Consider the following 13,610-nt stretch of genomic DNA (forward strand, 5'->3'; position numbering starts at 1 on the left):
ACATACATACATACCATACGTACATATACTTACATACACATATGCATATATCTTGATGTATGCATATATCATAATCAACTCAATAGGTTTGGTTTGGTTATGGTTATGGTTAGGTAGGTTTGGTTATTTCCTAAGAGTTACTAGAAACAAACAAAAATTGATCAAAATCGAAAATTTTAAGAAAATAATTCTAAGAAATAATACAGTATTACCAAGTTTAAAAGAATCATCTATATTCTGTAGTATCCCTAGAAAACAGCAAGAATTCATTCATTCATTCATTTCAAAATATAATTGAATGCCTATTGCATTCATGTCAGGGACTCTGGCATGTGGGACCCAATGATGAAGCGTAAGAACATCAGCTTTAGGGGACAAGGTACTTCCAAAGGCTGTTGTAAAACTAGGAGAAGGAGGAAAGGAAAATAGACACGGGGCGAATGAAGCCTAAGGAAGGCTTTGTAGAGCAGGCGGCTGAGTGGGAGTCTTAAAGAGGGCTCGGTGAGAGCTCAGGATAAATCCTAACACAGCAGAGGCTCACCTGTGAGAGAGGGGCACAGAAGCAGTGTTTTGGGGTGAACTTGGGAAAAGGGGAGAGCCATCAACTTTTTAGTAAATCAAAAGAGAAGAAAACATTCTCACATGATCAAAAGCACCTGGAGGCCATCTAGAGCACATCTCACTGAACAATGAAACCGTGAAAGCATTTCTGTTAGAGCCAGGGAGAAAACAAGGACTTTCCTTATCTCCCTTGCTACTGGACACAGTTCTGCAGGTCCTAGCCAATTACATAAGAGTAGACAAATAAACCGTAGAGGTATAAATACCGTCAAGGAACAGATCAGATAGAGAGTTTTGTTGCTGGTGAATGATCTATTCTTTCTTTGGTCCAAAAAACTAATCCTTTTAAATTTAAAGGAACAACTAGTGAAGTGACTGGACAAATCAAAATGAAACAAACAATGTGCATAAATTCATCCCATCTATTATGGAGGAAGTGTAGCCAGATATAAACATCCGCATCCTAGCAATGAAAAAAAATTCAAACACAAACAGGGGTTCAAAAGTTCATGAAAAAATTCCATTAACTTTTCATTCTACTTTTCTATGAATTCAGGGAGCCCTTTTATGTGTATAGTTTACAAAAAGAGGAAGATATTATCAACAAGGTGGGTTGACACATGGAGGCAACAATGGGCTCAAGTTGACCAATAAGTCTGAGGATGTGCAGGCCCAGGCAAGGTTCGGTTCTACTACTCATGGGGTTGCTTTGAGTCAGAACTAACTCGATAGCACTTAGCAATCAGAACAACAGCATATGCCTGTAAAACAAGGAAACACACTTACCACCATCTAGTCGATTCTGACGCATAGTGACCCCTGAGAACTATCCAACTTAGAGTACGGGGTAGATCTGAATTAAGAAAAGGACAGAGATAGCGTCTAGAAGGAATGACTGGACAATATTACGATGACAACTTTCTCTCAACTAACCGGGGCATAAATGCAATTCCAATGACATATGCCTAAGGAATTTTAATATAACTTAAGAGGTTGCTCCTAAATTAATCTGGAAGAGAAATGTAACCAGATAATTTTTAGGGAATAAATGAGGAGGGATTTGCAGATACCAAAACAAACAGTAAAATAATGGATTTAAAATCATGTGAAAATGGTATGTTAGTCGGTTGGGTTAAGAAGAGGTGTGTCTGAGAGCGTGGAGAGGAGGAAGATGTTCAAATCTCTTTTGGGTTGGGAGATGGCTCACAGGAAACAGAAAAAGAAAGGATCATTTATTATGTTTGAAGGTTTTTTGGGAGTGTAGGTAAGAGGGTTTAACATGTTCTCTGTCATGCATTTAATTTTCATCGTACTTCCTCCCTGTCTTCAGTAGTTATAAAGTTTTTATAATAAAAGTTTAAGATTCACAAATGTACACTTATGAAAAGATGCCATTGTTTCTCTTTCATCAATTTAGTTGTGAGCATTTTTCAATTTTAACTTTCTGAAGTGTGAACTCATTTTGACCAAGTTTGGTGTAAAACACACCTTGTGTTCTGTTTTCAGTTCAGTCTGCCACTTTGAAATAACATAGAGGGTAATAACTTGTTTTCCAATCAACACATATTCTGTACTTTTAAATTTAAGTAAATTAAAACAGGTGTAAACAGGCTGGTTCCGGGTGTGGGGACTGCAATGAGCTCCAGATTCCATGAAGTCCATGACGTTTCAGAAGAGCTTACGGCAACATCAGCGACGTCAATGCAATTTCTAAAGCTGCACAATATGGTCTAAAGACACTTGGTTCTTCCACACACTTGTTATAATCCCATAACCTTCACTCAAAAAATAAAGGGTGAAAGTGGAAAAATGCTTCTACATTCTGGGAACTGTAATCAATGCCAAGAAATAAAAGGTCTATGAACTGAATTGACAATAAATTTCTCTGAAAACTTGCACTCAAATCACAATAGAAGTTGTTTTTCAATTTAAAAGTGGTATAGTTGCATAGCCCCAAACCACTGGATTAACTTTTGTTATTCTTTTCACATTATAAATAACCTGCATACATTTTCCATCACAAAGAAAATATGCTGCCATTTTGTTCATTTTATCTTAAGACCAAGAAAAATTATTCTGAATTTGAGGAACTTTATCAAACTATGATATGTGTTAATTAACTGCAGTTAGCATTATAATTAGACAAATCTATAGCCCCTGACCATTCTATTTAGCAAACGTAATCACATTTGAAGACCTTCACAATAGCTGTAAAATAATAAGCATTAGAGTGCCTGGTGACACAATGGTTAAGAAGTTGACTTGTAAGCAAAAGATTGGTAGTTCGAATCCACCCAGAGTTGCCTCAGGAGAAAGAAAGGCAGGGTGATTTAGTTCCCGAAGGTCGGGGCTATTTAAAACCCGTGGAGCACATCCGACTCGGACACACGTGATTGACCTGAATCCAATCCTCCGGTAGACAACCACTGTGGTCTGTTTGCTTCTCTGTTTTCATGACCACTGCAGTGGGAGAGGTTACATTAGAAAAGGATTATTTGATGGTTGAGAGGGACCCTGAAGACCCTGGCACGTTCTGACAGACAGTGCCAACAGCACTGACCACTTTCAACTTGGTCCATTTCTCAGGAATGTATTTGCAATGAGTAACCTTGAGGGATGAAGTAAAGTCTGCCGGCAGACAAAGAGCAAGAGGCCCCCCAGGCTCATTGACACCCACTTCTGAGGGCTTTGAGGAGCAGGGGAGCCCATGCAAAGCAACAGGAAACTCCAGCTACTGTTCTGCCACGAGTCATAAAATGCAGTGTCTCTGCCCCCGGAGTCTTACGTCTCCTTCCAGCATCCACAAAACCAGTAATAGATTCATTTATTAACTTTCAAGTAGGAAATCCCAAACCCTTTGCCATTCTGGTCAATGATTTACAGTAGATTATATCACTAATCTGTATTAAAGGGGTGGGGGGTGGGGAAGGCAACCGTCTCATGAATTCAGGGCACCTTTGCTGTGTGCTGTACTTCTTGATAGCCATTACATATATTTGTAGAGTTCTGTGAATTTGCTATGTGACAATCGAAATAAGTGAAATCATTATTGTTGTGCTCGAAACATTTTTTCCTCCAAAAATACGAGAAAAGCCTATTGGAAGGAGTTCACTTTTTCTTCTTCTTCCTCTTCTTTTGTGTTATGTATTGAAACACAAGAAATCATTTTCAAATCTAAAAAGTTATGCCAGGTATTGTGCTACATAGTCCTTTCTGATTGTAAGTCTGTCCTTTGTCTTCCTGTATTCCACCCTTCTCAAACTTCCATGTAATTTTGAAACATGAGAAATGGCTCATATTATATACAATACCATTGTTACTTTTTGTCATCATCTCAAATATCCTTACTCTCAATTGTTACTTAATAAATAGTCCACAGGCATGCCATCAGTCCTTCAGCTAGAAAATGTACTTCCTGGTGAAGTCACTTTCTCTGCTTTTAAACTTCATTCAACAAATATTAAAATGCTCATGATAAATCACGACGAACCACATGAAATTCCATTTTATAAGGTAATGCTAACAACATTATCAGGATGGAGGGGCTCATTAAATAAGAAAAAATGAAATAGGGAGGGAAAGCCATGTTAATGTTAACTGAGAAGCTCATCAACATTCATTCGGAGAATATATATTTATATATATGTTATTTCTAGGAGAGCAAAAATGTATGCATAGATTCATATAGCTCATTACGTATCTCCCTCCAGGTTTCTTGCGCCGAGTCCCTCAATGACTGATGTATTCTGGAAAGAGTGGTCCTTTCTAAAAGAAATGTCTGTGTGCATGTGGGCTTGGGTTGTTTCTCGGGAGTTAGTAGTGGATAAGAGAAGTAAAGGATAGGTCTTCCTTAAAAACTGAGATCCAACTGAGCTGGACTTCCTCCTCAACAACTCACTAGCTGTGTACATTTGAGGCTGTGACTCAGTCTCATTTATAGCGCCCGTTTCCTCATCTAGAAAATGGAGATAATAATAATCACTTGTCCTAGAGTTACTTACCATGGAATCATTATGAAGATTAAGAGTGTTGGAATGTAAAGTGCTTAGATTTGAGCGAGGCCTGTAGAAAGCACTATGTAACAATTGGTTTTATATTTATCTATATTTTATATCTATATATTCGATACACGTTATATATTATCATCTTCTGGTTTGCATTTTGTTGTCATTGATTACATGGACTTTGTCCCTCTGTTATTGTCGTGTACGAGACAGCACGGCCCTTCCTGAAGGGAAAGTGTGCATGCAAGTGTACGCGCAGCTGGGTCTGTGTTGTCTCTTAGGAGTTAGTGGTGGAAAAGAGAATAGAAGGGAGAAGCAAGCTCAAAGAACCAAACACTATCGAGGCATGTCTCTAATCAGTGCATACTAATTGACGGAGCAGAGAGAAGAAAAGACGTTAGCAGGCATGAAACTAGGGTGATTTCTTTCCCCAAGTGACTTCAGCCAGGCTATCCTTTAATATAACGAGCCCTGGTGGCATCGTGGGTTACACAAGGGCTGCTAAGCTGAAGGGGGGCAGATCGAAACCCACAGTCCCTTAGCAGGAGAAAGATGAGACTGTCTGCTCTTGTGAAGATGGCAGCCTCGGTAACCCGCGGAGGCAGCTCGGCTCTGTTCCCTCGGGTCGCTCTGAGTCAGGGACGACTCGGAGCAGAGAGTTTAGAGGGCTGTTTGCTTTTTTAAAAAAACCCTTTGATAGATGGAGAGTCTATCTCTCTGTGGAGTTGTTTCCACACATATGTGTACACTGTTAAATACTGGGCCCCAAGTCTCCTTTCCTGGGTAGTTCATCTGATGTTTTCTATACTGGGAGAGGCCCCAGGAACACAGGCGTGAAGTTCTGGGCTGCAAACCCAAAAGTTAGTAGTTTAAACCCACTTCTCTGGGGTGAGAGATGTAGGAGGCAGCTGCCATCAAAATTCTAAAACAACAGCAAATCTGTTGCCATGGGTTTGATTCCATATCAGAGACACCCTATTCCAAGAATGTGTATTCTCATGGGAGTGGTCACCCTCATCTTTCAAACACGATGTCTGCTGGATTTGAACCACTGACCTTTTAATTAGAAGCCCATGCCAAACCCACAGCACTACCAGGCTTCCGTTTCATGAAGATTATACTCTTGAAACCCCCCATGGGACAGTGATACTCTGTATTGCAGGAGTGCTATTAATTGGAATTGAGTTGGTGACAATGGGCTTATGAGATTCATATGGTTCTGTCTTCATATTTAATGCTTGTATTTTCCACCTTATGTTCTGAGAGGAAGGGAGAAGAGCCAGAAAGCATGTAACAAGCTTTAGAAGAACTGCCTCTGGATAGCAAGGACAGGGGTGACAGTTCTAGACAGATGGGTGAGGGCCTCTTGCTTAACTTATACCCACAAGCATTCTGCCCCAGGAAGTACACTGAGAGATGACATGCTCAAAGGAAGAGGATTTCATTTCACACTGTTTCCACCAGAACATTATGAGAGTAATAAACTAGAGAAATAGTTAAATCAATCCTGAAAACCTCCAAGGAACATAATTTAGACAGAGACAGGTGTGTCTCCTGCATATCCAAAAGGCTCATATTCAAGGAATAAACTCAAACCCACATGGAATATCTGAGCCAAAATTAGTAGCTTGATACATGCTTAAAAATACTAATCATGACACATGTCTGGACTGAGGTCAGTGCGCCCTAACGGGTCAGAGTGGCTTGATGGAGCTGCCAGTTTCACTGCCAGTCTCTCCCAAATGCTTGTACCTCTTTTCACCGGTTTCCTGAGCTGGAGCGCTAGTCTCTGCCTCAAAGGTTGGTTGTGAGGATGAAATGAGATCAGGCCAATAAGACAGCACTTGCCAGAGGACCTGACACAAGGAAGTATTCACCGAAGTGTTCATAATACAAACAGCAATGGAATGTGGTCATTTTCTGAAGTCAGGAAAAGGCCTGACAGGCATTCCCCAGGAAACCAATTAACTCACTCTTCATACAATTGGCAGGCGTGTGTCAATGAGGAATGGTTTTTAAAAGGAAACAGCTGGAATTAGGGGAAGAATCACAGTAATTTAGAGTAGTGACTATTTCCTATATGCTAAGCACTTTCCTAGTCGTTTCTTAAAAGTTGAGGTTAGATTGAGCTGGGCTCCCTGCTCCAACAGTTACTAACCATGTAAACTCAGGGGCCTTCCTTAGCCTCCGTTAGAGTGCCTCAGTGCCCTTCTCTAAAAGAACAGGGATAATAATAATAATCGCTTGTACCCTGCCATAGAATTGTCATGAAGAGTAAATGAGTTAGTATATAAAGTGCTTGGAATGGAGCCAAGACTATAGAAAGCATTATGTAACAACTGGTTAAACACACACATGTATAAAATATAAAACTAAACACATTAATACATAATGAGTATTTGTTAAGTATAATATATATTAAAATCTCCTAGTCTTTTTTTTTTTGTCATTGATCACCTGGTCTTTATCTCACTGGCTGCTATTCTCCTGCATGTTTTAACATTGGGCTGCCCAGACATTCATTCAATTTTCTTTTTCTTTTTTAACCATCTAGAATTTCCTTCTCTTGATTAAAGCCTATCCCATGGGATGAAACACTGTTGTCACCATCTATATGTCAGTTTGGGTCACCGTGGTGTCTTGCATGTTGCTGTGGTGTGAGAAGTTATGTATGTCGTCGGTATTTCAAATACCAGCAGGGTTTCTTGTTTAGACTGGTTTCAGGGGAGCTTCCAGACAAGGCTGAGCTATGAAGGAAGGCCTGATGATCTTCTTCTGAGAATTCGCCAGTGAAGGTTCTGTGGGCCACAGCAGAATAGTATTGGATATACTGGTGGGGAAAGAGGCTTCTAAATGGGAAGGCACTGAAAACACACTGTGGTCTTAAGAATGGACTCGTGTGCACTAGTGATCGTGAACATGATGCCTCAATGGATGGCGGTTGGTCTATACTGCATGGTGTTGACAGAAGGTGAAGCCAATTCAAAGGCAACTAACAACAACACCTACAAAACGTATAACTCTAGGCTGGACTGCTTTCCAGAACTCTGGAGTCATAATAATCCACCTACTCAGCATCTTCATTCGTATATCGAATAGCTATTATGAGCCCAGCATGTCCAAAATCGAACTCTTAATTTCCCCTCTCCTATTTCCACTACATCAATCCTTCCCCATTTCACTTGCACACAAGCACACTTGCATTCTAGCTAGTCAATGATAAAACCCGACAGCCATCCATGATTCCTCTTCCTCTTTATCCCACATCTAATCCATCAGAATGGATGAAAGAACCCCACAACTCGACTGTTACCTCCCTGTGGATGAGTTCTTTGGCATCTAAACATCATACCCTACTTCCACCCTTCTGTTCCATAACCATTTGTTCTTTACATTGTGTCCACAAAGATCCTATTAAAAAAAAATAGGACAGAGAGCACGGCTCTTCTGCACAAAACCTTCTGATAGCTTCCATTTCACTCCAAAAAGATCCAAAGTCTCTGTAGCAGCCTGCCAGGCCCTCCGAGGACTCCAGCCCTCCCTCTCCTCAGCCCTCCCTCTTCTCCCTCACACGCCAACCATTGCTGCTCTAGCTGAAAATACTCTACTTTGAGAATTTGTCCCATAGCTCCACCTGTCTGGAATATTCTTCAGTCTGCCTAATTTCTGAACTTCCATATAAGCCTTTTCTCAAATAGATGTATTTTTCTTACGGAAGCCTTCCGTGATCCTTCTATTTAGAATAGCAGCTGCTGACTCCTAAGACTGCCCTTATCATTCCCGGTCCCCTACTTCTTGTTGGCTGAATCATGACCCTCACCTTCTCAGCCAGTCTCTAATTGATAAATCGTGTTGACTGTCAAATGCTTGCCAGTCCTTCAAAAATACAAGATCCGTAAGACAGGACCTTTTAATGGTTTATACTGTAGTGTTTTCATGTGTAGAGTCAATGTTTTCATAGCACTTCCTACCCCATAACATGAGCCCAATAATTATTTACTAAATGGATAGCTACAAAATAAAATATTTTAAAGCCGGATTTATTAAAGTACAGAGATTCATTAACTTTCAAAGTGAAGACCAGCAACCAGGTCTTTTCCACCACATCTGACGCCTCTCAAGTACTAAACTTCTTTCCATTCCTTCCACGGTTGCCCTTGTGTCAAATAGATTTTGGAAGGTCAGTTAATGGATAAACTTATCAGGCCAGAGAGTAAGACAAATGAAAAGGATTAGCAAGTACGCTCATTCATTTCCAGTACTAAGCTAGATCACTTAGCTGAGTTTCCTTAAATAATAATTCCTGTTCAGGTCACGGGACCAAATGGGACATTAGCCCCTGAGCAATCTCGTGACAGGAATGCAGAGAGGAAGTATCCTTTTCCAGAATGTCATAACTGAGCACCGCAAGACACCTTTGCCACTTGGCATCCAGGAAAGGAATTCATCACGAGACTTTGAAGATCTTGTTTCCTCCTGAAAAAGAGAAGGCCACTGCTGGGAGAAAGAACTCGACTCACCAGGATGAAGACCGTGAAGAAGATGACCACAATGGCTGCCGTAATGAACAACTTCTTCCGGGGAAACACAGCAGCCGGAAGGAGAAACACGAGTGCAAAACAGATGGCACCGCGCAGTCCTCCGTAGGCGATGATGAACTGATCCTTAAAGGTCAAGGGAATTGTACGGAACCAGTTAATGACCTGGGTCAGGACAAAGACACCTGCGAAGAGAGGGCGAAAGCAAAGGCCAGTAAGACGGGTGAAGCGAGGAGAAATGAGACACGAGGGTGGGTTCTGGTGCTTCTATTACAGAGTCAGACATCTCACGATGGGCCTCCTGCTCTTCTACTTTTTCCTCTACCCTATCACTTCTACTAGGCTCTTGGGTCCTGGTTCTTGTTGCTTCTGGATCGTGGGTGAAGGCATGGAATCGGAGAGGCTGTTGTTGAGTGCTGTCTAGCTGATAAGAAATCCAAGTGAAAGAGTCAAGCTGCACCATAAGGCTTTCTGGGCTGTTCGCTTTAGTGAAGCCAACTACCAAGTCTTTCTCTCGCAGAACCTCTGAGTGCAGTCCAACCACCAACCTTTCCACCAGCAGCTGTGCTCTTCACCGGCGTACCACCGGGGTTCCTTTCAGAGCTGCTAAGTAACTAGGTGGTTCTCTAACAAAGGCCTGGAGGTACTCAGGGATAACAATATTATATTAGAAAAGGAGGGAAAGAGAAACAGTGGGAATAAAAGCAACAGAAAAGAGCCAGAAGAAATACACCCCACTTTTTTTAGTAGTTTGTTGAATTGTTTTCTTCTCTCTCTCTCCGTAAGGAAATACGTGATCATTACCCAATGCTCGCCAGATCAAACAGAAGGCCAGGGTGAAGCAGACGAAGGCCCAGTTCCACTCGTGGTTCTTTCCCACGGTGGACACGCCCATGAAGATGAAGATCAGGGTCTCACTGACACTGCTCAGCATCTTCATGAAATACTTGATGGTCGTGTAGGATTTTTGAGACACGTTTTCTTCCACGTACTTATTCATAGTCATTGCACAAGATGTGATTCTAAAAGAGAAGACACAAGCTCTAGTTCAACATCTAACAAAGTTCTCCACCAGAATGCAAGAGTCAGATTTAAGACTACCTCATAACTTTATCCTTCTGCCAATTCAAATGAATTTGATTTTCCTGTGAACCTTGAGGAGCCTGCTTTTTCTGGAGATCTTCATCAATGTTTGTGGCTTGAACTACCTGGCTTCACACAGCTTTCTAATCCCAGAGCCTTCTGTCCTCTTGACCAATATTCTCAAGAGTCTATGGATATCTGCCCCCTCAGCTCGCGTCTCAAATCAAACAAGTCCTAAATTCAAAATAGTTGATCTTCCTATAAAATCAAGTATCCTACGTATTCTCCACCCCAGCACTGACTAAATCCAAACACGTGAAACTGGAGTCACATTGGATTTCTGCCCCCACCACATGGCCTCTCTGCTCTCTGATCCTATCTAACTGGCCGCCGTCATTCCTTATTCGGCATATCTTTTGGATCTAAGTCTTCCTTTCTAGTCTAATGTCTTAGTCCAGGACTCCTGGTTATCTATATGCTGTTTCAACTTTTGGAAAATTCAAAGTATCTTGACAAGCTCTGAGAATTCCTAAAGGAAAGAAATTTAATTGGCTTGTTTTCCACCATATTTCTAAATCCAGGGGGCTTCAGAACTCCTTGTTTCTGCAGAGTATTGACAGATGTGTATAACTGCATACTCTGGAACAATAAGGCCTCACAACTCAGAGCTCTGGGATCCCAGGTGACTCCTAGGATCACTCCCCAAAGCTCTTCCAGATATACCCCTAATGGACATGTTAGTCCCACACCCCACCGCCTCTCCCAGCAGCACACGTGGTGTGTCTCCCCAGACATGGCCTGTTCTTTACGATGGTTTTCTTGTCTTCCTGCGCACACACACCTCTGTCTGAATGCTCCTCCTGCCCCACTCAAATGCTACCCACAGAGGGAAATTCAGTCTGATTTACCCCACAAACGTGTAGGGTCCACCTAACGCGACAGAGCTAACATTAAGTTCCAAGCGACTTCCTTGTCCGAGGACAAAAGTAGAGGGAGCTCTTCCCCTTTCACTCAGTGATCTCCAGAGGACAAGCACATTGCCGCTACTGATTGATGAAATCCTCCATATGTTTGTTAAACCGAGAGTTCAAGAACCCCATCGATACTCTTGCTCCTCATTGCCTAGGCTCCTTACCTGCCAATTTTGGTGGTGTTTTAAGAAATTCACTTTCCTGAGTCAAGGTCTAGACAGTGAATCCATGAGCATGTACCTTTAACCAAGAAACAGGCGAGTTCCTTACACATAAAACATGCATGTGTGTGTGTGTGTGTGTGTGTGTGTGTCTGTGTGGTATCTCATATTAAAACAAAACACTATGTGCTTAGTTATTTACTGAGCCACAATGTCACCGTCCTTTCTTTCAGATAATGCCTGTGAGTGAAGAATCCATCTTCCACGTAGCTTCCCAAGGGAAACAACAGCCTTATACAATGTGCTAATCAGATTCTGCAGCCATAAACACACAGTACAGCCATTGAATAGCTGAGGGCCTCTATAATAATTATCACATTCATAGCACCCTTATTCCGGGCCAGGCAAACTTTTGCATGGATTCTGTGCAAACTTTTGTATGGATTCTGTCACCCAAGCTCATAAAAAAGCATCTGAGGCAAACTCTAGAATCATCTCCACACCAACAGGTGAGAGAACAAAGGTGGGCCCAGGTGCATTTACTCAAAATCCCACTGCTAAGGAATGGTGGCGCAAGGGTCTGAGGGCAGGCAGTCTGACGCAACGTCCGCACTTGAAGGACTGAAGTTCTTCCCAAGCCTCAAAAGTTCCAGGGATCTCTGATGGGAGACTGTCCACATGACGCCCTTGCTCATCCCTTTTGGAAACACAAGCGTGGAGGTCTTGGTTTCCTGTTGCTGGATAAGCAATGAATACAAACCTAGTGCTTAACATCTTCCAGTTCTGAAGACCAGAAGTCCAAAATAACTTCTGCTGGGCTCAATAACAGGCAGCAGGGTTTCTGGGTGCTCTTTGAGAGAACCATGTCTAGTTCCTAGAGGTTGTCTGCAGTCCTTGGCTCACGGTTACATCATGGCAACCACTGCTTGGTTGGGGCACTTCCCCGGACTCTTTTCCTTCAAAGGGACTTTGCGCTGTGAGGGGCAAAGCCACTACTGTTTTAGCTGCTTAACGAAGGGGCTAGCCAGTTGAGTCTACTCAGGAGTATCTCTGAGAAAAGAGCCGAACCATGGAAGAAAAGACTTCCAAAAGCACATCCATTGAAAATCCTCTGCACCATAGCTCTACTCACACACACTTGGAGATTCTCTGAGTTAGAACTGCCTCAATGGCAACTCATTGGTTGCAATGACATCAGGCCCACTCGGGTAATCTGGAAGGTTCCTACCTCAAGATTCCCAACTGATGCTCAGCTGCCAAGTCCCCCTGGCCCCGTAACATGACAGATTCACAGGTTTCATGCATTAGGACTTGGACACCTTTACCCTCTGCCATTGGGTTGATTCTGACTCAGAATGACCCTAAGAACAGAATTGTCCCTTAGGGTTTCCAATACAGTATACGTCTTTACAGGAGCCGATAGCCTCGTCTTCCTCCAGTGGAGTGGCTTTCCACAGGAGATGTGGCAGTGAGCTGTCCAGTGCTTATCCCACAGCGCCACCAGGACTCCTGATGATGTTTATGGGCCCTGGTGTATATTATCCACTGTCGCTTTCATTCACCTTCCTTCTATGGCAGCCAGGCACCATGTACATCCCCAGAGGAGCCTGGCCTCAGCAGCTTACACTCTGCTGGTGACAAGAGCTCGCAGGAACTCTGCCACACTGACTAGACATGGAATACAGGAACCCGCCCCAGCAGGCAATGGAGACCGGGGAAAGAATGGAAATGGCACTTCCCCGCAGTGACCCTACATCGGATATCTTGCCAGAACCCATCTGAAACTTTGGCTAACTGCATTGCTAATATCATCATTTTTCATATTTCGGCCTAATTTTTTTCAGAAAAATAAGACTTACCTGCTACAAACTAAGAAGCGAGGGAAAATAGATTAATGAAGCCCATTAAGAACCTGAGTTGAAGAATGACCTTTAGACCCAGCCACACAAATATACCTTTGCTTGGATGTTGACATGAACAGGTGTGAAAACATGACTTATCCTGCCCATGTCCTAATGGTGTCCTGTTTTCATATACAAGGAGGTTTCAACGTGGTTTGATTACTCAGCTTACTGACACACATTATTCAATGAACTCCAAAGTACTCACCACCCAGATTTTCTCAATTACTCCATTTTTTTAAAAAGACAAAACATCAGTTATGCGTAGAGTATAAACCTCTTTACTCTTCACACTAACCCTTTCTCCTCAGCTCTCCTAATAGGAATGGCCAAAGTCTTGAATTTGGACATTTTCCTTTACCAATTCAAACAAGTGATTTTTAAAAGGCCA

General features: G+C 42.2%; 1 protein-coding gene across 1 annotated transcript in view; it reads right to left on the reverse strand.

Annotated features, from left to right (window-relative positions):
* SLC9A2 (solute carrier family 9 member A2) overlaps positions 1-13,610 on the reverse strand; it is a 106,660-nt gene that overhangs the window by 19,806 nt on the left and 73,244 nt on the right. The window contains exons 4-5 of the mRNA XM_004704336.3: positions 9,908-10,125; positions 9,086-9,288 (exon numbers count right to left, since the gene is read on the reverse strand). Of these exons, the coding sequence (XP_004704393.1) occupies positions 9,086-9,288; positions 9,908-10,125 (421 nt within the window). The remainder of the gene's footprint in view (positions 1-9,085; positions 9,289-9,907; positions 10,126-13,610) is intronic.

The sequence above is a fragment of the Echinops telfairi genome, unplaced genomic scaffold, assembly GCF_000313985.2.
Source record: "Echinops telfairi isolate 266 unplaced genomic scaffold, ASM31398v2 ScPeMD7_7467;HRSCAF=8505_1, whole genome shotgun sequence".
In the NCBI taxonomy this organism is placed as follows: Eukaryota; Metazoa; Chordata; class Mammalia; order Afrosoricida; family Tenrecidae; genus Echinops; species Echinops telfairi.